The sequence below is a fragment of the Cibotium barometz genome, chromosome 19, assembly GCF_041138505.1.
Source record: "Cibotium barometz isolate CiBa-2024 chromosome 19, ASM4113850v1, whole genome shotgun sequence".
In the NCBI taxonomy this organism is placed as follows: Eukaryota; Viridiplantae; Streptophyta; class Polypodiopsida; order Cyatheales; family Cibotiaceae; genus Cibotium; species Cibotium barometz.
Window position 1 is genome coordinate 48,905,183 of NC_141064.1, and position 26,852 is coordinate 48,932,034.

At 43.3% G+C, this 26,852-nt stretch overlaps 1 protein-coding gene across 10 annotated transcripts; it reads left to right on the top strand.

The window, feature by feature from the left end:
• The first annotated feature begins 755 nt into the window (after nucleotides 1-755).
• Nucleotides 756-26,594, top strand: LOC147628700 (paired amphipathic helix protein Sin3-like 3). Of its 10 annotated transcripts, none has more exons than XM_086813922.1 (24): nucleotides 756-1,010; nucleotides 1,404-1,771; nucleotides 1,882-2,031; nucleotides 2,144-2,327; nucleotides 2,418-2,516; nucleotides 2,817-2,996; nucleotides 3,082-3,415; nucleotides 3,509-3,642; nucleotides 3,856-3,931; nucleotides 4,072-4,101; nucleotides 4,237-4,508; nucleotides 4,726-4,880; nucleotides 4,989-5,116; nucleotides 5,216-5,470; nucleotides 7,343-7,999; nucleotides 8,155-8,213; nucleotides 8,354-9,031; nucleotides 9,168-9,268; nucleotides 9,353-9,491; nucleotides 9,580-9,732; nucleotides 9,820-9,983; nucleotides 10,156-10,267; nucleotides 10,418-10,549; nucleotides 26,513-26,594. In XM_086813922.1, exons 2-23 carry the CDS (start codon nucleotides 1,701-1,703, stop codon nucleotides 10,538-10,540), a joined length of 4,254 nt encoding a protein of 1,417 aa, XP_086670048.1. In that variant the 5' UTR covers nucleotides 756-1,010; nucleotides 1,404-1,700; the 3' UTR covers nucleotides 10,541-10,549; nucleotides 26,513-26,594. The 10 variants fall into 10 exon arrangements, with proteins under 10 accessions (XP_086670048.1, XP_086670051.1, XP_086670044.1 ...); XM_086813925.1 differs by having other exon boundaries at nucleotides 10,427-10,549; nucleotides 26,513-26,592; XM_086813918.1 differs by lacking the exon at nucleotides 26,513-26,594 and adding an exon at nucleotides 25,581-25,924.
• Nucleotides 26,595-26,852: the final 258 nt, after the last annotated feature.

Consider the following 26,852-nt stretch of genomic DNA (forward strand, 5'->3'; position numbering starts at 1 on the left):
CAATGTAGAGGTCAAAAATAGTGGGTGATAGAGGGCAACCCTATTCCCCGATAGCATTGGAAATCTCCTGCAATGTACCTCTTGGGGCTCTCACTCGTTCGGTGATGAACTCATAAAGGGCGATGACAGGAGTCACATGTTAGATGGGTCTCCTATCTCTTGTAGGACACAAAATCTATGCTACTATATTTACAAGGAAAAAACCTTGGATCTTGTAAATTTTGGAGTGAAGTGTGTCAACTCTCCATGCACATGAAAGTGTGGTTATATTACATATCTTGTAAATTTTGGAGTGAAGTGTGTCAACTCTCCATCCACATGAAAGTGTGGGTATATTACATATATAAATATATTTAAGTGTGTATGCACTTTTGTTATCCTTTAATAGAATCTGCATATTACAAAGCTTTGAAATCAAATTACTGAAACGAAACAACACTACTAGATTACAAAATTTGAGATTACAAACTAGTGAAAAAGAGCGCAAAAGGGGAGAGAGAGAGAGATCTACTGGAAGAGAGAGCTCACTTTTGTTTACTTAGTTTTTGTTTTTGTCTGTCTCATGTACCAATGAGGTGATGCCACGTGGGTCAATGTGCAAGCATCATAAAAGTTATTATGGTGCTGCCCAAGTCCAAGTTATTTTCTTAAGGTATAATAGGTATAAGGAAGGTCCCCTCTCTCTCTCTCTCTCTCTCTCTCTCTCTCTCTCTCTCTATATATATATATATCTCTCTCTCTATATATATCTGTGTTATTTTTACAAAAAACTTCCAACGAACAATCTCCCTCCTCTCTCATCGCCATAGCTACCAAGCCGTAGCCATACCGCACATCCTTCTCCGTCTTTGGTTTCCGCAAAGAGATCCAACTCTCGCTCCATCGCTGGCCTTCCGTGCAAAGCGTTGTGTGTTTGCTTTGGCGCCTTTTTCATACTTCGTGTCGTCTGCTTCAGCTCGAGTTCACCTGCACGAACAATTGGCGCGGGATCGCAATCTCCACAGCCTCTGGTGAGCCGCCTCTTTCTAGTTGCTTTCCGAATTTCTGTTTTTCTGATGTTTTCTGGTTTCCCGCGGGAACTACCTCTCTTCGCCGATCATCACGCTACCACCATCTCCATCTTCTCCACCATCGTCACCATCTTCTTCTTCTTCTTTTTCTGCTGCTGCTGCTGCCTATTTCTGCTTTTAGTTTACTTTTTTTTCAACCGACATTTGATCGGCCTTGCAGGAAATTATATTCTGCCTCTTTTGTTACCTCCAGAACTGGCTTAAGTTAGGGCTTCATTCCACTCTACCTAATTACTCCAATCTTTGTGTTGCTCGAGTGGTTCTCACAGCCTGTGTAGTGCTGATGGTGACGGTCATACTAACCTGTGGTACGTCTTGTTGTGGGCCGTCCAGCTGCGTTTCGGACAAATATCTGCAGATCACAACGGCTGAACAGTGTACACATCCGCAAGAGGCTACATAGAGAGGAATACTATATATACATCCGGAAAGGGATACAGAGAGAAGCATACTTACTATAAATAGCCATCTCACGTGTTGATGTGCCTTTCTCACTTAGACAATTAGCCTGCCATGAAGAAACCTTGGATCAATCCAAGAAGGAGAAGCCATTTACATCCCTCAGAGGTTTTGCGGCCCTAAGGTTTCTCCATATTACCAAGCACATACTTTTTAACAACCTCAAACACCATGAAGCGCGCCAGAGATGAGAACTCGACAGGGCCACACCCAAAACGACCCACAATGGTCCGCGGAGAGACGTGAGTGTTTCTGTTCTTCTTGGGTCTAGTGTCTGTCTTTGAGTTCATGCAAATGTCGGCCTCTATTCCCTCTTCTTACTTAGGCTAATGCTGAACATTCTAAGATGCAGGTCTGGCCAAGCACATCCAAGCACTGCATCTCAGCCTATTACAACAGGTGATGCTCTTTCGTATCTGAAGGCAGTGAAGGACATGTTCAAGGATAATAAGGGGAAGTACGACGAGTTCCTTGAAGTGATGAAAGATTTCAAAGCACAAAGGTTGGCATTTGTTGATCATTTGTGGTGTCTCCATGCGTTCTTTAGCTTGACATAATGAAGAACAACTAAGGCATCTGCATTTTCCATGTGTTGTGCTAATGTTGTTATTTAGGATCAATACTTTGGGAGTGATCACAAGAGTAAAGGAACTGTTCAAGGGTCATCGTGACCTCACACTAGGCTTCAATACGTTCCTTCCGAAAGGCTATGAAATTACGCTTCCATTGGACGAAGAGCCTATGAAGAAACAGCCAGTTGAATTTGACCAGGCAATAAGTTATGTCAACAAAATTAAGGTATCGGTTTCCTCTACTTACTCCATATCTCTTCTAAAAGCAAGAAAGCATCTTTGCACTGGCAGTGATAGCAAGGAGTTCTGGTTACAGGCTAGGTTTCAACACGATGAACACATATACAAGGCATTCCTGGAAGTTTTATACATGTACCGCAAGGGGAGTAAGTCCATCAATGAAGTGTACCGAGAGGTAGGTCAAAACTTAATCTTGTTGTTCACAATTTAGTGTCCGTCCTCCCTGCCCCGCCCCGCCCCGCCCCACCCGCCCCCTTCTTCCCTCCCATCCCCTGCTGTTGTCCCCCGCTTTTATAAGTCGAGTACCTGCAGTTTTTATGCACATGTACACGGGTAAAAATGTGGATCGGAAATTGTGGCAGATTTTTTCAGGAGACCCTAGTTGGCCAAAATATTCCAGGGATAGCCTGCAAAGGCTGTAGTTTAAAAAGTCAATAGTCTACTCATAACTGAACTTAAAGGCCCCTTGCTTCAGGTTGCAGATCTTTTTAGGGAGCATGAAGATTTACTGGAGGAGTTCACCTACTTCCTTCCAGATACTAGCGGGGTCGTGCATTTGCTTCCAAATATGTCAGGAAACTCCATGCCACGTAGAGATGACAAGGGCATGCCTTGGCCTGTTTCCAGACAATCACAATTGGACAAGTTTGCCAAGGTGAAAGCAGCTTTTTTTCTGTGCCACCTTTTGTTATCTAGCTTTCCATGCGTGTCTTAACAAACTGCATCTGCTTCTGTATCAGAGGGAAAAGATGGCCAGTGCTGAAGCTGATCGTGATCGTAGTGCAGACAAACATGCTGATGACCGAGTGAATCAGGATCGTGTTGGCATGACTGACAAGGACCAAATCAAGAAAGAGAGAGAGAAGAAAGACGAAAGGGATCAGAAGGAAAGGGATCACGAGGAGAATGATTTGGAAGATGAGCAAGATTCAGATGGAATGCGGCAGCTGCCTAACAAGTGCAAGTCAGCACGGAGGGCTGATGATTTGATTCGCAAGCAATCTCAGGCTGGGGAAGGAGGAGAAGCTAGTGTAGGACCTCCTGCCCCTATGGATGAAAAAAAAGTTCCAAAAAGTATGCGTCATCCAAACATTCTCATCCGATTGTTGTGACGTATTGGATTTTCTCTTCAAAGGATTAATCCTATCTTTTCTTCTGCTTATGCAGTTTTGCAAAAGAAACTTGCATTTTTTGAAAGAGTAAAGAGCAGGCTGGGAAGTCACAAAACCTATCAAGAATTTTTGAAATGCATAAATATGTACACGGAAGAAATTATCTCTCGTGCAGATTTGCATGTTCTGGTATGTGTGCTATGCGTTTCTTCAAAGTATTGAAGTGTTGTTCGCTTTCCCTCTCATAAGGGGTTTCTTTTCCTTCATTGCATGCATGAAGACTAAGACATAAGCCAAAATAGCCATGGCAAGCTCGCAATTTAAGGTTTTCTGCATGTATCTGATGAAATGAAGAAATTTTTGCCTCCCAGTTATTGAGAAAGTTGCCAACTGTGTTTCTAGGTCGAAGATTTATTGGGGAGTTTCCCAGACCTTATTGAGGGTTTCAGTGAAGTTTTGACTTTTTGTGAAACCAATGGTATGTGTTACACCTTTCTATGTTCTTTTTTATGTTTGAGAGGCTTGTGTAGTCTGGCTAGAGAATACCCCTTCTTTTCATAGTCTTTTTGGTAAACTTGCATTGAGTGTGACGAAATCATCCTATTTTTGCATGTGCAGAGGGTTTTCTTGCCAACACCATCAACAAAAGTAAGTAATGAACAAGCTTGTCAGTTTGCAAAGAGGCTGGAGAGCTCTTTTTTTATATTAATAAATTGGATGCTGAACATGTGATGAGTCTTATGATGAGATGGTGTGTTTATTTGTCTCCTTCGCTTTATGCAGAGCTGGGTGATGGACCTCTTATAAAGCCAAAGGTAGAGAAAGCTAGAGAGAAGGAGAGAGACAGAGAGAAAGATAAGGAAAGAGACAAGGACCAGGATGGAGGAGAAGGTAAAAGAGACTCAGAGAAAGAGAGAGAGAAAGATAAGGAGGCACCCAATCACAAAATGCCGCTGGTATCAAACAAAGAAAAGTTTATGACCAAACCAATATTTGAACTTGATCTTTCTACTTGTGATTGCTGCACTCCTAGTTATCGGCTTTTACCAAAGAATGTAAGTGCTTTTTGTTCTTCTACTTGAAGGTTTGTTCATCAAATAGTTGCGCTGTCTAGCATTTTTTTGGCTGTACTTATGCTCACCCGCAAGACTTGGAAGTGTGCATAAGTGGATGTGAAGCTAGTTGTCTCCTGAATACAAGGTCTAGTTTCGGGCTTTAGTTATTGTTACTGCTTTCTGGCACTGAACTATTTGTACATGCCTTTTTGTGCAGTACTTAAAACCAGTAGCAAGTCTGTGCCCTGAATGGGCACATTTGGTGCTTAACGATGAGTGGGTCTCTGTGACTTCTGGTAGTGAAGATTATTCATTCAAGCACATGCGAAAGAATCAATATGAAGAGAGTCTCTTCCGATGTGAAGATGACAGGTATTAAGTTAGAATGAAAACATTTTGAAGCTTTGCTGTGTAGTTAAACTAGAAAGGTGGTGGTGTATATGAACACTATTGCAAGTGATTGCACTTCTATCTTGCCAGGTTTGAACTGGACATGCTTTTGGAAACCACGACTGTTACAGCAAAGCGAATTGAAGAATTAATGGAGAAGATGCAGGAGGCTAATGGCAAACAAGATGCCCAGTTTCAAGTGGAACACTATCTCAAAGGTAGTTCGGTGTCAGTTAAGGCAACTTTGACTCTGTGCAATTAGAGTTTGGGCAAACCATGCAGGCAAATTTGAAAATACTTGGCTCATTTACTGACAGCTATACACCTTCGGTGTATTGAGCGGATCTATGGAGATCATGGACTTGATGTGATTGATCTCCTACACAAAAATGTGGTGGTGGCCTTGCCTGTTATTTTGAGCCGTCTCAAGCAGAAGCAGGAAGACTGGTCTAAACGTCGGGCTGACATGAACAAAATTTGGGCAGAAGTCTATGCCAAAAACTATCACAAATCTTTGGATCACCGCAGTTTTTACTTCAAACAGCAAGATAAAAAGAGTTTAAGCACTAAAGGTAATTTTCTCTTTATAACTTGGCTTTCGCAAATGCTTTGTTTTTAACTGCCATTGCTACGAGGAGCTTTCTTTTTCATTCTTGATATTCCTACTTATGCTGCCTCAGGTTCTATTCCTTCTGCCACTTTGCATGTTCAGCATGTACAGCTTGTTTTCATCCTTGACAGCTAAGATTGCTGTGCATAATTTTCCTTTGAGATCCCATATCCCTTTCATTTGCTTTGAATTGGTATGTAGACCTGGTGGTGTTATGAGAGTGTTAATAGAGTGAGAATCACAGCAGAAGGCTTTTGCAAACACAAACACACACACAAATATAAATGTGGTTTAATTCCCAAGGAATCATGCTCAATTATACAATAAAGAATGTACAATGAATGTCTAGGAAATACTAAATGATCAACAGACGGAGATGCGTCCAAGTTCCTGATGTCGTTCAATCGCTAGCAATCTATTGCAGATTCTGCCTTTAGATGCACACTTTACTGTGCTCTTGGCTGCTCGACTGCCGTGTAAGGCTGAATATTTGATGATGCATAAGTGGAAAGGGGCCACGCCTATTGATAGGGCCATTTATGGTTTCTTTTATGGGTTGCCTGTTTAACCAGTTTACGACCAACCCCACAATCGTTCCAGGGCTGGCTGACCTGGTCTCTGCTACAACCATCACCCGACCAGCCCTGCAGCCTGACTGGCTGTCTTCTGCCTGACTACTCCACGCATGACTGGCCAGGCCAGACGCTGCAGGTGCCTAGCCTGGTCAGTGCCCGGGGCAGCCCGTCCATGACTATGGCTGCCTGGCTTGGGCTCTGCTCTGTAGGCTGAAGGAATCAAAAGAGTAGACATCAATTTTCACATCACTTTTCACATCCGCCACCAAGTCGAACTTGTATCCATGAGTACCTCTTTGGCCTTGTATGCTGAGAACAACATCCACCAACTCCATGTCAGACGTAGAATGTCGATCCTCTGGATGACACCCTGAGATACGCCAGCATGTCATGTAATGGCACATCGAGCGAATATACCACCATTGGATCATGCCTAGTTATGGATTTAACATTATCATTTAGAGAAAAATCCAATTAGATAAATTTGCAGTGCGGGCCTTCTATTTTATGGTTGGGGCTCGGCAACACAGTGATAGCCACTGCTAGATCAGCTGTCTTTCCAATCAATAATCTTCTCTCTCGACAGCCCTGAAATTTTTTTTTCTTCAAGATCTGAACAACACCACATTGGTGGAAACTTTTTCCTGATATAAAAACAGGAACCTGATTTGTGGGGGGTCACTGTCATCTTAGAATTTTGCATGCTGGCGTTACCTCACCCTGATCATGAGGTCGGATAATGGCCATCGGGTTTGTCATTCTGCCCTTAAAATATGGTTTACTTCTTCCCACTGCTCGTAACCTGTTCATAAAGAGATCTGAAGGTGAAGACCCGAAAACGCTGACTATCTGCTTTTGGGTACCTACACTGGGCAAGATTAATGGGTATTAATGGCTGCTTGTTGCTCTTCTCTCAATCTCATGGGCATCTTCGAATTTTTGCTGTTTTTATCGCGTTAAGTTTGGAGACTGCTGCAGCTGGGAAGAGTTCTACATTTGTTCTCACTCACCTACGTGTTTGTCTTTTTCTTTTTCCTCTAGTATAGGATGAAGAATAAAGCATGTTTCAAAGCCTTCTAACGAAAGTTATTGTTACAAAAAGCCTTGAGATGTTTGCATGGCTGGTTTGTGGTGAAAATGGAACTTGCATGTCATATATATTTATTTAGTCGGCCAATTGTGTGAATAGTAATTATTGATTATTTAAAGTTGTTTGTACCATTGCAAGTAACGTAACCAACGTTATGGTCTTTCGACAGCGTTATTGTCCGAAATCAAAGAAATCAGTGAAAAGAAGAGGAGGGATGATGATGTCATTCTCTCTATTGCAGCAGGAAACACGAGGCCTTATGGCCCTGACTTGAATTTTGAATATCCTGATACGGACATTTATGATGATCTATTCCAGATTATAAAGTATTCAGCCGATGAGATGTGTGCAAGTATGGAACAGTCTGATAAAATAATGCGGCTGTGGACAGCCTTTCTGGAGCCATTTTTTGGTGTGCGCACTCGACCTCAAGGTACAGAAGATACTGAGGAGGTTGTGAAAGTCAAGCCTTCTGAAGCGAAAGCAAGTGGGCTAAGCAATGGTGAAAGTGATGGCAGTGTTGCCAATGGCCGGACTGTGGACAAAAAGCAGCAGAGTTCAAAACATAGTGCATCTCCTACAGAAGACCACACAACAGCATCTAGCAAGACTGGAGCAGGAAAAATTGTGAGATCTGGTGTATGTGTAGCTGGTTCAATGAATAAAGCCACCTTGCTTACAACTGCTATCCAAGATATAAAAGTAGAAAATCTTGGACTGGGATCTCATGCAGGCCATGCACTTGGTGTCTCAGAAGATCCTGATGGGGTGGAAAGGCATGGAGATGGGATTTCTGAACCCAGATTATCTTTTCAGATCCCCTTAGGTAAATACGCATTATGTTTGAATGTTCTTCAATTAAAGATGTAATTACGTGCTTTTTCTTCTACCTATGCTCCACATAATGTGTGTTTATAGGTGTCAGAATGTGTGTTTTCTTCTACCTATGCTCCAAGTTTTTAACATAATGTGTGTTTATAGGTGTCAGAATGTCAAGGATGAATGACATAAATTCTGATCGAGATTTTTTACCAGAGAAGGTTGGTCATTCTTGCAAAATTTTATCAGATTTGTTCTTGGCACTTGCAGCTCAGTTTATGATTGATTTGGCTTCTTATAATTTTTTCTTGGATCTTATATTTACTCGGTTTTAAAATGATAGTCTTGTGAACACGTGCAGGATGTTGACATGAGATCAAGTGAGCCACGGAGAGAGGATGAGATGTCAGAGTCAAAGGTTGATGCAGCATCAAAGTGTTCTACTGGTGGCATTTCCCTGGGTGCTTCTTTAGGAAGGCTGGAAAGGGAAGAAGGTGAACTGTCACCCTCAGTGGGGGAAAGGCAAACAAACAATGGAAGTGGTGGCAACACAGAAGCAGGGCAAGTGTTAGACAATAATGCCCCCAACCATGTTTTTGAGAGTCGGGAAGGAGAGGATGAAGATGGGGAGTATGATGGGGAGGCTGAAGGTGAACATGATGCAGATGCTGATGATGAAGGAGAAGAGAGTGCACCAAAAACAGGTGAGGATAGTGAGAATGGTTCAGAACCTGGTGAAGATGTTTCTGGAACACAGTCAAGAGATGCAGATGACTCACCTGAGGATCATGAAGATGATGAGGACGAGGATGAGCAACAGCAAGGAAAGAATGAAAGTGAAGGTGAGGTGGAAGGTATGGCTGATGCTCATGATGGTGAAGGGGATGGAACGTCTTTGACATCCTGGGATAGATCGCTACTGTCCTGCATGCCTCTGGCAGCTCATGGCCCTTCCATTGCTGTAAATTGTGCTTTTGATGAAGACTCTACAGTTTTCTATGGCAATGACACTCTATACGTACTTTTTAGGCTTCATCAGGTAATGCTAACCTGCTAAAGTTGGTTTTGTTTGAAGTTGTTGATGCGTACTGGTTTACTTTGGCATTTGCCAAGTGTGTCCTGGTTAGGCACGTGGTACAGGCTCCATCTGACTTCTCTCTCTGGGATTTTTGTAGACACTATATGAGCGCATTCTTTCTGCAAAGACTAATGCCAAAGCAGCAGAGCAAAAATGGAAGTCCACCAAAGACATGGCTTCTCCGGACTTGTATGAAAAGTGAGCTCATAATTCTGCTAGTTTATTGGGTGGCTGGTGCCCTCCTTTGGCATTAGACTGACGTCTGTTTTTTGGGATTTTCAGATTCATGCGAGCTTTGTACAATCTTTTAGATGGTTCAGCGGATAATGCCAAGTTTGAGGATGACTGCCGAGCCATTATTGGAACACAGTCATATGTTCTCTTTACCCTGGACAAGCTCATCTACAAGCTAGTTAAACAAGTATTCAGCTGGGCACATTGCTGATGGATCTGCATGCTTTGCTTATTATCGATTCAAATGCTGAAATGGCTTTGTGCTTTTCTTGTAGTTACAAGCTGCAGCTTCTGATGAGATGGCAAACAAGCTTCTTGCTTTAAACTCATATGAAAAATCTTGTCCCTCTGGTGGCTTTATGGATGTTGTTTATCATGCAAATGCTTGTGAAGTATTGCATGATGAGAACATCTACAAATTTGAGCATGTAAGCAGCTCCCATTGTGAAGGTTTTTTAATGCATTAATTGTTAGTTCAAAAAGGCTTATGCTGACACTATTTTCTGGTATTCCAGACATCAAATTCTAGTTGGCTTTCTATACAGCTCATGGGGGACAGAATCCCTGAAAAACTGGAATCGAGTGCAAATGCTATGGATCATAAATTCTCAAAATATTTGGATTCATTTTTACTTGCAGTGTCAGATGAAAGGAAAGGAAATCGGGTCTTTTTGACAAGGTAGCTTTTCTTTACATGACTGATAGGTTCTGGAGTGTATAATTGGATTGCCATTTGCATAATTGAAAGATCTTGGATATATCACTTCCATCCTCATGTGCTGACTCTGCCAACTTCTATTGGGTGTCGCAATTAGAGATTGATGTATGTTGGTATCTAATGTCTTTGACAGGAACAAGCACCATTATGCTAAAGGTGATGAACATACAGGCTTCATGAAGGCCATGGAAAATGTGCTTGTTGCTAATGGTCTGGAGTACAAGATATCTTGCAACACCTCAAAGGTTGGATGTTTCTCCAGGACATTTAATTAAAAACTTATGCTTAATGTTATTGAAAATGCCTGCATACCAAGGCATCTTTTACCTATTAAATCTTTCATACTGCTTTTTTGAAAACTTCTATTGCTGACGAGTCCCTTTTTGATGCTTGAGATTTTGAAGGTTTCTTATGTGTTGGACACAAGGGACTTTTTCTTCCGCAAGAACAGGAAAAGAAAGGCCTCTGGTGACAGGAGGGTGCATGAGTTCCATCAATGGCTTGATAGTGTATCCTAAAGCAAACAGGTGGTGCTTCCTTGTTTTATTTTTGATCATTGATTATCACTAGGTATTTGGATATGCTTACCCTTTGATGTCGTGTTGCTTTTACTATTCTTTAGAGCGTGAAGTTGCAGCCAGGAACTACTTCTCATTAGCCCCACAAAACAACTTGGTATCCTGTCTCACAAGCTTTTTTTTATTTTTCCCGAATTTAGGACTGCTCCAATGTGACTCTGTCACATCACACTTGACCATGAAAGCTTTTGTTCAAGACTGTGTTTCTGGTTTGATAAGAATAAAACTAATTAGTATTGGATATGTAATTTGTCACAGGTTACAGCCAAATGCACTCCCAAAATCATATCACAGCCCTAGAGCAATGCAGCCAAGAATTCTACCTTGTCTAAATTTCTTTGAATATGGACTCCTATCTTATTAAGCACTGGTCTGCACTGTCTAAAAGCTCGTAGTGGTTTTTTTTGGCATTCTCAACCATCTCTCTAGAGTTTCTGGCTGCTGTTTATTGGCTGTCCTGTATTTTCTTGTGTGCCTGGGACTGCGCTTACAGCTGGCTGCTGCCTATGTTTTCTTTTGCCGGAAGGGGGTGATATATATATAAAATCACACTTGAAGCAATGCCACATGGTAGTACACCAGCCCACGGCGCGCTGGAGCTCCCCCCCATTGCTCCTCCTTCCTCCCTCGCCTTTGCTTCTTGCTTTCGCCTCCCTACTGTGCGCAGCCCCCCGACTTCCTCCTCCTGTACGCCTTTCCCCCCCGCTTCCTCCCTCCCATCTTCGCTTCCGCCATCTCCTTCGCACTGCCCTCCACCCCTTCTAGCTGCACCGCGCTCTTCTTCTTCCCCTTCCACTTTTTGCTCTTCCCTCCATCCGTTCAGCCACTCCTCCCATCCAGCTGGGGCCCGGTCCTTCCCCGGCCTCGTGGCTTCTGCTCCCTGTTGAATTGCCACCTTTTCGCCCTCCCTCAGCTGCCAACACCTCTCCTCGCCCCTTTTCCATTGTTTCGCCGTCGCCTCCTCACCTTTTGTCATCCTCGGAGGCTTTTACTCTCAGGCTGTGCTTCATTGGAAAGAGTGGGAGCTTCTGGTCTTCACCTTCCAGGACTCCTCCATGGCAGCCGCTCCGCCATCCCTGGCCGAGGCTGTCTCGAGCTCTTAGCTTCGACAATAGCTTCGCTTGTGGCCTCTTTGTTGGTCTGCAAGGTTGTAGGGAGCCACCCTGTGTGCAGGCAAATCCGGGATTTGCTCTAGGCAGTCCTCATTGGCGAGCCGAGCAAAATCACCGGTATCCATTTTCTTGGGCTCGGCTACTCTCATGTGGAGTTTGATTCACCCGCAGCGGCTGATTGTGTGATGCAGCAGAGGCGTTCTTCGCGAGATGGCACCTTCGACCGTGCATCAAACCCCATGGCAGGTGTATTCCCCGTGATGGTCTGCTTCCCCGGCCTTTGGAAGGAGTATTACCCATTGATTCGATCGATTGGACAATCGATAGGGCAGGTTTTGGAGGCATTGCAGAAGGCCGCATGTGTGGTGGTTAGGATAGTGGCCATCCCGTCCATCAGAGTCTGTATTGTGTCCTTGGAGGATCTCCTGTAGGTTATTGCACTCCCGCTCGATCTTGCCCTTAGCGACAGGCGCACAGAGGACACCGACATGAGGCCTCAGCAGGTGCAACAAGCGAGAGCAAGGGAATGATGACTGGAGCCAGGACGGAGGTTCCTGTCCAGTCGACCCATGTGGCCCAGTCTCCCTTCTAGGCTCCTAGTTGATGCGAATGATGGAATAAACTAGATTGTTGCATAGAAGCTTGACAAGACAACTTCCATGCTTGGAGGTTTAGATTGATAAATTTCTTGATGGGAAAAGGCTACTGGAACTACATTGAAGGTGCATATGAGGAGGCACTAGAGATACTGGAGATTAATCAAATTGCTGCAGATGTAAAAGAATTCAAGGATTGGAATCAAGGAGCAAGGAAAGTCATGTATTGGCTTTCTATTAGTATACAGGACACCATGATTGGGCATATATAGGATGCCAAGTCACCTAAGGAGGCATGGGCCTTGGTGAAGCAGTATGAAACCAACAATGCACGAAAGATTCAGTTGAACAATGAGCTTCATACTGTGGAGAAGAGAAATGTTTGCGAATGATTATGCCTTGAAGATCAAGGGCATTGTGGAATCCCTTGCATTAATTGGTGTTTCAGCTGATGATGATGATAAGGTGGAAGTGTGTTTACGGCCACAATACAAGGCGTTCAAGACGTCTATTCAGACTCGGGAGAACATTCCAAACTTCACAGATTTGGTGTCAATGCTGATCATTGAAGAGAAGAATTTGGATGAAGATCAACAGTCTTCACAAAACAAAAACAGTTCAGAGCAGCAGGTCTTCTACATAAGTGCAGGTAAAGGACGAGGTAGAGGTCGTGGACATGGCTAAGGTGGTGGCCGAACAGGTAATCAGAATTATGGTCAGCAGCAGCAACAGTCTCAGGATTCGCAAAAACAAAACGTAGGTGTAAGAGGCCAGTTTAGAGGTAGGGGAAGTCAACGAGGTCGTGGTAAGTAGCAAAGGCAAAATAATGATACACGAGGTTGTTTTTACTATGGTAAGCCTAGACATGTGCAGGTAGATTGCTATAAGAAACAGTGTGTCATGTGAAATGGAAAAGTACAACAAAATAACTATACATCCCGTAGCAGAAATAATAAGGATAATGAGAGGTTGTTTGTTACGCAACATGTAGTTAATGCTGTCTGGAAATGATGTAGTAACATGTAAGGATGATGTATGGTATGTTGATTCAGGTGCTTTGAACCACATGATAAGCCATGATTCAAGGAAATAAAGAGTCTTGAAAGACTAGGTTTAGTTGAAATAGGGGATGACACTGTTCATTTGATTGTCCATGTTGGAGATGTGTCATTGTCTATGCAGGATGGTAAGGTGAAGTATCTTGCAGATGTACTTCATGTTTCGAACATTACAAAGAATCTGATTTTTGTTGGCCAGATGATTGAGCAGGGTTTGCAGGTCCGGTTTAACCTTGATGGCTGTTATGTAGAAGACTTTAAAGATAAGTGCAAGTTGGTGGCAGAAATGAGAGGTTGTTTGTTATGTAACATGTAGTTAATGTTGTCTGGAAATAATAAGGATAATGAGAGGTTTTTTGATATGCGACATGTAGTTAATGTTGTCTGGAAATGATGTAGCAGCATGTAAGGATGATGTCTCCTAGTAGAAATAATAAGGATAATGAGAGGTTGTTTGTTATGCAACATGTAGTTAATGCTGCCTGGAAATGATGTAGTAGCATGTAAGGATGATGTAGTAGCATGTAAGGATGATGTATGGTATGTTGATTCAGGTGTTTCGAACTACATGACAAGTCATGGTGAGTGGTTCAAGGAAATAAAGTGTCTTGAAAGATCAAGTTTTATTGAAATAGGGGATGTCACTGCTTATCTGATTGCTCGTGTTGGAGATGTGCCATTGTCTATGTAGGATGGTAAGGTGAAGTATCTTGCAGATGTACTTCATGTTCCGAACATTACAAAGAATCTGGTTTCTGTTGGCCAGATGATTGAGCAGGGTTTGTAGGTCCGGTTTAACCTTGAAGATTGTTATGTAGAAGACTTTAAAGATAAGTGCAGATTGGTGGCAAAAGGTAACAGAGTGGGCAGAATGTTTACATTGAATGTAAATATGCCTGAAGTGACTGCTACAATTTTTATAAATGGTTCAAGAGGAGGAGTTGTAGATACAGACATTTGGCATAAGAGAATTGGGCATATAAATGTGCAAAGAATGAAGTCTATGCAGACTAAAGAAATTGTGATAGGGTTGCCTAAGTTTAAGGTTGAAGGTATGTAGAAAGTATGTGAAGCATGTCAATTTGGAAAGCAAACAAAGCATGTATTTTCACAAGACAGAAATGTGACCAGGAATGCACTAGATATTCGTTCAGATGTATGGGGTCTTGCGAAGACTGTCTATGGGTGGCTGCAGGTACTACGTAACATTCATTGATGTGACCACACGAGGAAAGTGGGTGTGTATTTCATGAAGGAGAAGAGTGAAGTGTTAACTCATTTTCAGAATTTTAGAGTGATGGCTAAAAAATAGACAGGAAAGCATGTGAAGTGTCTAAGGTCAGATGGAGGGGGAGAATACTTCTTCAATGAGTTCTTTGAATTCTTACGAAAGAAAGGTATTCAGAGACAATTTACATATAGATACACTCCGTAACAAAATGGAGTTATTAAGCGGAAAAACAGGCACATTTCAGAGATAGCACGAGCATTGATGGCAGAGAAGAATGTGTCGCATAGCTATTGGGCTGAGATTGTGTCTATAGCAGTTTATATCATGAATAGGATTCCTATTGTAGCCATACATGATGTAACACTAGAGGAGAAGTTTACTGGCAAGAAACCTGATTTGTCTTACTTGAAAGTTTTTGGATGTACTGCATATGTGCATGTGCCAGATGAGTTGCGTACTAAGCTGGATCCGAAGGCAGAAACATGTGTGTTTATTGGGTATTCCCTTGAGCAAAAGGGATATAGATGTTATAATCCTGCTACACGTGAATTGAGGGTAAGCATGGATGGTGTATTTGATGAGATGAGTAGTTGGTATGCTGCTGAAAAAGATGCTGTTGGAGTTGATGTAAGTGGAAATGTGGGAGCACAGAATGCAAGTCAGCAATCACAGTCATTGAGTGGACCACGAGAGTCCTCATCCAACGGTTCCATCGACAGACCATGGAGTGACAGGCTGCGTCGTAATACCAGTCCTGGAAATGTAGTTGGTACATCACATAAAGGCAAAGAGAAAGTGGTTGAGCTCCTTGGTATGCGTGATATTTTTGCAAGGCATTCTCTTGTTGATGAAGAGTCTAGTGGCTCGGAGATGAGCCTTGATGAAGAGCTTGGGATTCCAGCAATGAGAACACCTGGTGTGAAGAAGGCTATGGAAGCCATGAATGTAAAGTTACGAAGATCCGGAAGAGTCAAAAACTCTGTGGAGAGGTTGACTTATGATGGTTATGTAGCACACCATTATGCTTATATGGCAAAAGTTATGCAAGTTGTAGAACCCACATGTTTTGATGAGGCTATTTGAAATGTGTATTGGAAGAAAGCTATGGATGAGGAGATGGATGCATTGTATGGAAATGAGACTTGGGATTTGGTTAGTGCAGATGCAGGTTATGTGTTGGAGGATCTCACTATGTACAGGAAGATTGTGGGGAGTTTGATCTATGTCACGATCAGCAAGTCAGATTTGAGTTGCACTATTGGCTTAGAGAGCTAGTTTATGCAGGTTCCGTGCAAACCACATCTTGACAGTGTCGGTATTTGAGGGCCACTGTTGATTATGCATTGTTTTATGTAGCTACTAGTAGGTGTACCATTGGAGCTGTATGGGTACACAGATGCAGATTGGGCAGGTAGCATCTCAGATGAGATCTACCAGTGGATTTATGTTTTCATTGGGGAGTGTTGCTGTGACATGGAATAGCAAGAAGCAGCCCACAGTTGCCTTGTCGAGTACAGAGGAGCTGCGGTGGCAGCGTGTAAGGTAGCTTGGTTATGCAAGCTACTTGCTGATTCGGAATTGCATGTGGAGGGAAAGGTTGTCATATATTGTGACAATCTTAGCAGTATACAGTTGGCCCTAGGAACCGAGTTTTCCATGCACGGACAAAACATATTGAGGTACATTATCACTTTATCAGGGAGAGAGTCTTGGCAGGCGACATCAACTTGGCCTATATCAGCACACAGGATTAGGTCGCTGACATCTTCAACACCGACTAGTCTGCACCTACCCACTCCACTTAGCATGTTCACATTATGGACCGCTTGTATATACTCTATTATGTGTGTTAGTCACTTTATCTGCTTTGTAGACCTCTTTTGTTGTGTGAAGAAGAAGAAGAATTTACAGTCTCTCACCTTGTGTGTTCTCTTTTAGGGTTTGTGTGAGTGTGTGTGTGCTTGCAAGAGCTCAAGCTCTCTTCTCCCCTGCATCTTTTCAAGTAGATGCTTCTGTCGATGCCAGATTCAGGCATCATTGTTCAGGGGAGGGCATTATGGATTATAGTCACCAGGTGGGTTTCCTCAATATTTATGCCTCCTATAGGATAGTGGGGCAGATTGAGTCGTGGGCCGAGGTGAGACAGGCTCCTCCCTAGGCTGATTTATGGTACATATGTGGAGATTTTAACATGCTGGAGGATTAAGAGGACAAGCTTTCTTGGCGCTTACGAGAGTTTGGCCGAATATCAGGGAGCCTTCACTTCACCAAATTAAACCAGACGATGCAGGGGACTGAACCTCTCATGCATTGACAGATTTTGTGGATGCGTGGGCTTGCTGCAGAGACGGTTTGGTTGGTATTCTTGTAGGCACCACATCAGATCATTCACCAGTTGTATTCCTCCTGGAAGATAGTTGGAGACCAGAGTGTTAGAAGAGTGTCCATATCCCTGACAGCTTGGGTTAGGACCGTGAGATTGCTAGAGGAGTCCAAGAGATTTGCGAGTCCCTCTCTTTTATGTCGGGAGAGGCGGCAGCCATGCTCGACTATGGACTTCTGTCACCATTTGGTCCATCTCCATTTATGGAGCCACTTCTATGGGACTGTCACTCCATAGAGTGGCCAGATTTGTGCCATGTTCACATGGGGCCAGGCCAGTATTCCACATGAAAGGGTCAGTCTTTTGGTGTCACATGGACGGGGGTCAGATTAGTGTCACCCGTGTGTGACCAATACTGCGTCACATGGACGGGAGCCAGTTTCGTGCCACCCGTGTGTGATCTGCTTCGTGCTGTATGGACAGGAGCCTGTTGGTGCCACCCGTGTATGACCAGGATGGTGTCTTACCTATGGGACTGTCACTCCATATAGGAAGACCAGGACATATTTTTATATTTCTGTCGCGCCAGTTTTTGTACCCGACAGGAACTTCTTGTACAAGTTTCATGAAAGGGAGATTTCGTCCATTACATGTGCACATGCATTTATGCCTGCATGCATAAACTTGTTTTTGCGTGACTTGTTTGCGTGTGTTTGCATGTTATGCCGTGCCAGCACACTGGACGAGGACGCCCCCAATGTACCGCGGAGTGCTGTTTGCTGACTCGGTGTGTGGCGTGTGAATAGGTGGTAAGTATTACCATTTTTTCCTTTTAAAAATGTAAAATTTATAAGTTATGACCAACTTTAATATTTATAGGTCAATGTGTTCACACACATTTAAATTAGGGGTTGGACATTATTATATTAGGGTGCCCATGAGCATTTTAAATAACCATTAATATTGTGTAACTTTTATAACCTTTAGAAAAGGCTTTACATGAAACATTTTTTAGTAATTTCTCCCACGTGGGTGGCCAATCATCTATCTCTCTCTCCATTGCTTGTTTTCCTATAGGCTGATTTCTGCTGTTCTGTACCCGCCCCCTGCTGTACCCGCCTCCCACCTGCACACGTGAGCTGTTTCAAGGTGGCGGAACTTTAATGGAGGATGCGCTTTGAAGTGATGTAGACGGCGTTGCTGGCGGCGGCGGTGGCGGTGCTCTTAGGTGGCGCAGGCAGGGTGCTGGTTGCAGAGTCAGCTGGCGCTAGCGTTGGTGGTTGGCGGCGATTGGAGGTTGTAGGTGGCACAGCAAGGCGGAGATGGCGGTGCAAGGGCCGTACAGGTTGCTGTTGGGTTGTGCGACTGGCAACGAAGGCGGCACTGGTCACGGGGTGGCGCATGTGTTTAGGTAGATGCAGCAAAGCAGGGCGGCGTGGCTACTGCACAGAGGTGGCGACGTTGCAGAGAGACTGCATGTGGCGGCTGCTGGTGGTGATTACTGGGCGGCGTTGCTCACAAGGTGGCGCAAGGAGACGGAGTAGCGGTGTTGCACAGTTGAGAGGGCGGCACAATGGCGGAGGAGGGCGCTGCAGAAAGGGCTGCTGCCGGCGGAGGTGGAGGAGTTGGGTGGTGTTAGGAGGTAGAGAGGGAAGATGAGGATAATGATGCTCTTGCTTTTCCCAAGATGGCTCTCCCAAATCCTTCTCCAAAAGTTTTTATGATTCTCCAAGAGAGTATAAGCCTCTTTATATACTTGAAGAGTGGGGTCCTTGGTTCTTTTGCTTTCCCTTTTGCTTTGCTTTTGTCTTTTCCTTTAAATATTTTAATAATAGTGAAGTATAGCCAAAGTTCTTGATTTGTGCTTTTACAACTTCAGGGCCTTGCTTTTTGGCCCTAGAGCTGCTTTTTGAAAAAGCGGCTTTTAGCTTTTTGATCCAGTTCAATGTCCTCTTTCCAATGGTGCCCTCAGCTTTTGGTCAACATAGTTTGACTTTTTGCTTTCTTGCTTTTTGACCAAGAATGGTGCTTTGCCCAATGCCAGCTTTAGGAACCTTGTTCCCATGTATCCATCAACCTGTCCATGTGTTCAGGCATGAGTTTCATCTTGTGAAAAGAGCTTGGAGGGCCAAATAGTTATAGGTTCGTTGGACTTGGATTTGGTATCAGAGCAAGATTTCTCTCGAGAAATCTTTCTTGGGGTGATAGAGCCATGTCGAGAGTAGAGGGCAACCAAGGGCCTAATTAAGGGAACAACTATGAGGCCGATCCAGGGTAGTCGACAGAAGGCGACAGCTGTATTGCGCTGACAGCAGCAGTAGGCAATTGCGTTTCCATACAGTCCAGCAGCCAGGAGGTGGTAGGCAGTGCAGATGTATAGCGGCGGCGGCACACAGGTAGGTAGCATAGAACAACAATCGGCAGCAGCAAGCATTGACCAGGCGACGCAGTTTAGCAGTAGGTGGCGACGGAGGTTCAGCTAGGCGGCACTGGTGGCAGTGTACAAGAGTAAGTGCAGCAGCGGTGGTTGGTTCAGCACAGGTGGCGGCATGGTGCAGCAGGTGGCGGTGGCCAGTATAGCAGGCGGCATAGCTGGTCATACAGTCCAGCCGGCAGCGATGGTAGTACGTCGCATGCGGCCAGGCAGCGATGATAAGTTCCATGCTTGATGATGATTACCACGCCTTGATGTTGATGAAGATCAAGAGAGGTTCATGCTAGTTTTATACTTAGAGGAGAGTCTTGCTTTTTGCTTGAAAAGCTAACCAAGCTTTTGTTTTTGCTTTTATCTTTTTCACTTTATACAATAAAATATTACTCAAATAAGGCCAATCTTTTACCAAAGTTCTTGTGCTTTGCTTTTTTGGCTTTAGGGCCTTGCTTTTTGAAAACGCAGCTTTTTGCTTTTTGGTCTTGCTGAATCCCCTCTTGCTAGTGGTGCTTCTGGCTCACGGTCAACTCAGTTTGACTTTTTGCTTTTCTTTGATTTTTGACCAAAATTGGTGCTTTTTCATGTGCAAACCTTATGGTCCATGTCCCCATGCCTTCTTCCACTAGTCTTGTGTCCGGGCACGGGCAAGGGTTCCATCGTGTGAATAGAGTGCTAGGAAAGACCAAATAGTTACAAAGGGAGTAGTACAGTGGGCTACTTGATTGGATCCCCGGCCTTCACATCCCACATAAAGGACTTTATTATACCCCTCCCCCCATTGGGGCTGACCACACTTACCTTGCTTTCACAATTTCAGGACTGCCCTATTCAGTACCTTGTCCCACCTCAACCTCTCCCTGCACAAAGATCCACTTCCACTATGACATATTGCATATATGGGGATCACATATGGCGCTCTCTCTCAAGTACTAACCTACACACCAATCAAGCTATCTATCCTCCATGAGTTAGCTTGAACCACGTACCTTTGCACTACCCACCAACAAAATTGAGCCCAAATTGGTTCCAAACCTCAAAACAATTGGTATGATGAAGAATGTAAAACCTACCACTTGCAACTTTGCCAAGATCAAGCAGGAGCAATTAGCGCGGCACGTGAGACACATCACAGAGAATCCTCACAGAGGACTTTATCCAGACACCACAAGAGGTGACCAAACGGCGTGCCCATGAGCAGGGAGGATATCAGTGTAGGCACACCTGCCAGCGCCTTATCATGAGTACATGCCCATGGGGAGTTACTATTGAGAGGGCTTGCCAAATCGAACGGACACAATGACCCCGACCACAGAGGGGAAGCCCTTCTATGCGATAGCTCCAGATCCGAAATCTACTTCAACATCATCAGAACCGTCCTCCCCTAGCAGTGGATGTATCCTACCTTATGGATGTGGATAGTGATGGCACACCAATGCTGACATGATATATGTACAGCCCAGGCCTTCCATTTCATCTGTTACCAGATTTTGTAACACAACTTTGTAACTTTTTGTCTCATAGACCTTTATGGCAAGGTGGTTCCAAACATAGTGAATGATATGTTTAGTATGTTTGGAAAACGTGTTGAAAAGATTCCAAACGTAGTGAACGCTGCTCTTGATATATATATATATATATATATATATATATACAAAATTTATAGTTTACTTATAAAATTTTGAAATATGAAGTTTGAAGATTCATCAATGAACATTAAAGCACTTACTAATACTATACAACCTTTAGTTTCAATTTTGCGGGCGGGGGAGAGAGAGAGAGAGAAGAGAGAGAGAGAGAGTTGAGCGCCGCATAGAAACGCCCGCAGGAGAAGACTTGAGCGCTGCATAGAGGCTGCCACATGCACGTAAGGAAAAGTGAAAAAAAAATGACTTTGACTTGCGTCCATTTTTTTTAACCTATAAAATCAAAAGTGCACGTTCACTACGTCTCCAAACGTTAGTGAACGTTTGGATTACATCCAAACGTAGTTTGGATGCAACTATGCTTTATGGTCTTTTGTATAATACACCTTCCCACGTCTAGCGGATCTAGAGAGCCTTCTACAGGCTACTCCCATGCTTGGTATCCTTGATGGCCCCCTCCGCCTATTGGAGGATTAGCTCCATATGTTGTATGATGATGATGATCCCATTTTGTATCGTATGGCTCAGATTTGAGGATCCCAGTTCATAGTTCTAGTCTTTGTTTTCTTTTGTACCATGATGAGATTACATGAACACTATTGTATCACTTTTGGTCTCATAGACCTATTGGGTCTTTTGAAGACGTTTAATATAACTTTCTCTCAGCTCCAGCTCATTGATTTCTTCCTGAGATCTATCCCAGTGCCTACCCTGACACAGGAGGGGGTTACAGTTCAGCGCGTTGCGGACCTCCGAGCCAGATGGAGACCGAGAGCACCAGGCTATCAGACTCCCAGACTACATCAGAGGGAGATTACAGAGATATGGGCTCGACATCAGCACCATATCTAGGAGCGGCTAGCTCACTTACACTCACACCCGGAGATCATGCTCCAAGGGATTTTTGCCTCGCCATCGCCTATGTATCACATATTACACCCCCATTATGGTACTGGTTGGAGCTAGATAGATCTGCATTGCATTCTTGTATGTACATACATCCCGACCTCATAGTAGCAGTTTTCTTTCAGTTTTCTTCCAGTTGTTGTATTGTGCACTGAGCACCATCTGATACTCAGAGATACCACGTACATTGTACATGGTTTTGTCTCATAGGCCAGTTCTCTTTGGCCTGAGAGAGACGTTAATACAATCTCTCTCTCTCTCTCTCTCTCTCTCTCCAAAACCAAAACAAAGCCAAGTGTGAATGTATTAGATGCCTGGCATCGTAGCTTTACTAGCTGATTAGGGCTATCTTTTTTTTGAATGTTTTCTTTGGCTGGACGACATGTTTGGCTTGAGACCTTCATGGTCTTTATGTTATTATTTTGTCTCATAGATTATTTTGTCTCATAGATCATTTTGGCCTTTCGCAAACGTTAATATAACTTCTTCTTCTTCTTATCTCTCTCTCTCTCTCTCTCTCTCTCTCTCTCTCTCTAGTTTCGGTGGTGGAGTCACCAAGGACTAGGCTTAGTCACTTTAGAGATTGAGACCCGCCTGCCCCTCCTTATCAGGATCCCGTCTTTCCTCCCATCAGCTCCAGCTGGGGGATATATTTCAGTGCCCAAAGCAGTACCTCCCTAGGCAGTGGACATAACCTCCATGTATGATGACATCGAGGACAACAACACACGATGATTTTGGGTGATACATGAGGTTTTTTATGCCAATCCCATTGTACACACAGGGTCAGCACAGTACGCTGGTCTCGGCGGTTATTTTCTTTTTCATGTTATTTGACATGAGTTTACTCATAGATCATATGTAACTTCTCTTGGTCTCATAGACCCTTTGCTCTTTTGTAGACATTAATACAAATTTTCTTTCCTCCTCCTCCTCCTCCTCTCTCTCTCTCACCCCAGCTTGAGGAGATATTGGAGAGGCACAGAGCGTCCAGCGGATGTGCAGAGCCTTCTACATGCTACCCCCATGCTTGATATCCTCAATGGCCCCCTCCCATCGGGGGGTTAGCTCCATAGCCTGTATGATGATGATGGTCCCATTTTGTATCATATAGCTCAGATTTGACATTCCCAGCTAATAGCTCCAGTCTTTCTAATCTTTTGTATCGTGATGAGATTACATGGACACTATTGTGTCACTTTTGGTCTCATAGGCCCATTGATGAGATATTCTTTCTTTCTGTTTTATTTTCCATTCCATGATGAGATATGCCATGGACATTATTGTATCACTTTGGTCTCATAGGCCCATTGGGTCTTTAGTAGACGCTTAGGCCCATTGGGTCTGCTGATTTCTTTCTGTTTTATTTTCCATTCCATGATGAGATATGCCATGGACATTATTATATCACTTTGGTCACACACACACACACACACACACACACAAAATAGCAGCACCTAGGAAAGAAAACAAGGGGGCAGTCTATTACAAAGGTAGAGCGCTCATTGAGGATTTCTATTAACCCAAAGAAAAATCTGAGCCAAAACAAAAAAAGCTGATTTTTAGCAAAGGTGATTGTACTTGACACTTGACATTGTAGACTTATTGGTAGATTAGTAGGATGTTTTCATGCATCTTTTCTTTTGTAGTCAGAGATTTAGCTCAAGACTGACATGGTCTTTCAATTATATATTTGTCTCATAGGTCTTCTGTAGACATTAATATTACTCTTTCTTTATGTTGTTAAATTATAATTTGTTTCTTTTTTTTTAATAGTTTCTGATCCTTTTTAAAAAAAATTTAAAAAAGGGGGTCCGAACAAATGGAAGTGGACAGTTTTGATTCGCAGTCGTTCACCTTGAGCTGGCATGATGAAGTGAAAAGCCTTCTTTGAGATTGGAAGTTTATGAGCTAGAGGAGGAAGCTCCCAGTTTTGTATTCCCCTCAAAATGAGGCATTTTCTACAAGCAAACCACCATGGATGTTGCTGGAATAGAGAATTACTCTGCCATGGTCGAATTTCCCCATGTTTTTAGAGGTCCTTTCATGGAAAACAAGGATTCAATTGTAACATATTAAGCTTAGTGCTCTTGGTGGGGTGAGGTGCAAGGGTTTTCAAGTTTCCATGTGGAAAATTATGGAAGTTGCAGGATGTTCATTTATGCATGCAGGCCATTTTTCCTCAACTGTTCTTAAAATTTAGGGGCATAGACCCCCTCTCATGTTCTGAAAATTTTGGCACTGCAAGCATTATTTGCTAGGATTTGTACACGTTTTGGAGTCATTTTTTCTACAGAGAAAGTTCTTCTAGGGGCAAAGCGGTTCACAGAGGTAGGTTCTTTGAGTAACATCTCTAATCTTTGGTCACTAAGTTCAGCTCGTGAAGTGATTCTTTTCAAATATGATCGCCAGAGCAGTGATTCAGCCAGTGGTGGAAAGCTGAGGATATTGTTTCTCGCTCCCCTTCCCCTCCCCTTGTTTTTGCCGGCTCCCCCTTTTTTCCACCCTATTTTTCTCCTCCCTCCTCCGGTTGTCTTGCGTTCGCCGTGCCTTTTGATAGTGTTGGTTTCGTTTGGCATTTCCCTTTTGTAGGACTCATGATGGCAGCCGCGTTCAAGCCCGCCATCGGTTCACTTAACCAAAGCGGACCCCCAGCTACTTGCATCTGTAGTGGCCTCTCTCTCGAGGCTACCACGTTGATTTGTAAGTCCATTGGTAGCAGAGCTGCCCATGGACAGATTGGAGACCTCTTGCAAGCCACCCTTGTCTGTGAGCAAGGGCAAATGGTGGGCATCCTGTTCCTTGGCAACAGCTACATTTGGGTAGATTGCCCTCATTGGCTGTGAAGGAGCTTGCTAGCAGTGCGGGCTCCAGTGGAGGCATGGCTTTTTCCCGGACTTGGAGCCCTTTGCCGGTCTCAGGCTTCCTCAACGGCTCCCCTTTTCTGTACTGGGTAGAGTTCTCTGATCTACTTGAGCAGTGCTTTTGTGTTGCAGATGGATCACCTAGCATTGGCATGCCCTTGTCAGCTGGGCAGGCTCGCCATTGAGACCCCAAGATGGTGGCGAGCCTGACACGGTCAGATAGTGTTGCTGATTGCCAGGGACAGAACTCTGCTTCAGTCCCTTCTCCGATGGATGGTGGTGAGCGTCATGAAGCCCCACAGGTGTCACGTGAGTACTTGCAGCTGCCTTATAGACAAAGTATGTTGCAAAGTATGGCTTGTTTGGGGCTCTTGTGACAGCTCCATAGGTGCGTAGAGGTGCTTAGGACATGGACCAATAGTCGGGATACAAGTCGGGCACAATATGAACATAGTAAAAGGCCTTATTTGGGGTCATAAAAGGGTTGGCTGCCGACCACCATGAATATGAAAGGGAGTTTAGAGTTCATTCTAGGCATCTCATTCTTGCCCACTTGTTGATACCATTTGCTAGAGGTTAGTACTCTTGCATACTCACATGCTCATGTATATGCTCTCGACTCCCAAACACAAACTCCTCGAGATCATCACAAAGATGTGAATCTTTGTATGCATCAGTAGGAGACTTGCATAGGCAGGATCTTTGTCAAGATTCAAGTTCATCCTTGTAAATATTCATGTTTTGCAATATGGACTATCTTTCCTTCCTTTATAGTGTCTTGCTCAATTTTGATTAGCGTTAATTTGTGTTAATCAGAGGTACCCCATACAAAGAGCGAATGGAATCGAGCGGACATACGGAATGAGCGAACACGAGAAACTAAAATAAGTTTTTTTCCAACACAATCACAAAACATATGCAGCAGCTGTGCAAAGATGACTTGGCGAGGAAAGTTCAAACAACAAAACCAGAATTCTTTTTTGTGCCTGAGTATAATTACACGTTTCAAGGTTACATCAATATAGTTATTTTGCCACCTCTCCTACGTAGAGTCACACTCATCATCCACATAGTCACTCAATGCTTGATGATGATCTTTCTTGGTTACATCATATTGTGGATTAGAGAACATTCTCCTTGCAATAATTTTTGCAATAATATGGCGACACACTACACGATGAATATCAAACACACAATAATTCTTCCATCATAATCAAGATCTCTTATATAGTATACAAATAAAATTATACAATTGTCATTAAAAAAAGAAGCTTTCGACATAATATTAGAGCATTGTACTCTTGCATAAAACCAAAATAAACAGATCATGTGATGTCATAGCATTTAATCTGTGCATAACAAGCAATCTATAAATAGGTCAAGCGATAAAAAAAATCCAAGGTAATGTAGAAGCAACAAAAGAAAATTATCGTCTCGTTGTTAATTCTATTTTGGATTAATAAAGATGCTCTTCAAATTGAAGACATTAATAAGTGTTCTGTAAAGGTATTATAAAAGTTGTATATTTTGAGATATTGGTGATCAAGTGTGAATAAGGGCGAGATGTATAAAAGGTAATTTTTTATAATGAAAGAACACAATCTTCCTTTGTGCTATGAGAGCTCTTGCTTATATCTTGTGTGTGTGTGAGAGAGTGTACTCTAGTGCATGTTCCTCTTCTATGCATGTGCATTAGAGAGTAAGAGAGATTGTCTTGCATTGTAGTGTGAGCGACTTTGTGGTGGCAGTGTGAAGGTGGAGAATAGAGGAGTGGAGCTTTCTAAAGCGAGTTTGGAGAGCTTGAAGGGACGTGAGTTCGAAGCATTGGTAAGTACCCAACGATAGTTGTTGTTTATTGCTTCTTTTGATTGTGAATGGGTAGAGTTCTTTCTTGGGAGGTATGGTAGTCCATAACATTTTTGGTGCCGTTGTCGGGAAAACACCATTGTTTTTTCTATTCTCTTAGAGCTTTAGCTCCCATTATGTAAGATTCACTATTGCCTTTGCATTTAGAAGGTGCATTGTGATAAAACTTTGTAAATAAGGTTTGTGTGGAAGAGAAGGAATTGGAGTAGTAGTTGTGAAAAA

Bases quoted from the DNA above. Each gene is read 5' to 3' on its own strand.
- LOC147628700 (XM_086813922.1), top strand. From the start codon at position 1,701: ATGAAGCGCGCCAGAGATGAGAACTCGACAGGGCCACACCCAAAACGA. The intron at 9,269-9,352 runs GTGAGCTCATAA...TGGGATTTTCAG, and splicing joins TCTCCGGACTTGTATGAAAA to ATTCATGCGAGCTTTGTACA. The intron at 10,268-10,417 runs GTTGGATGTTTC...TTGATGCTTGAG, and splicing joins TATCTTGCAACACCTCAAAG to ATTTTGAAGGTTTCTTATGT.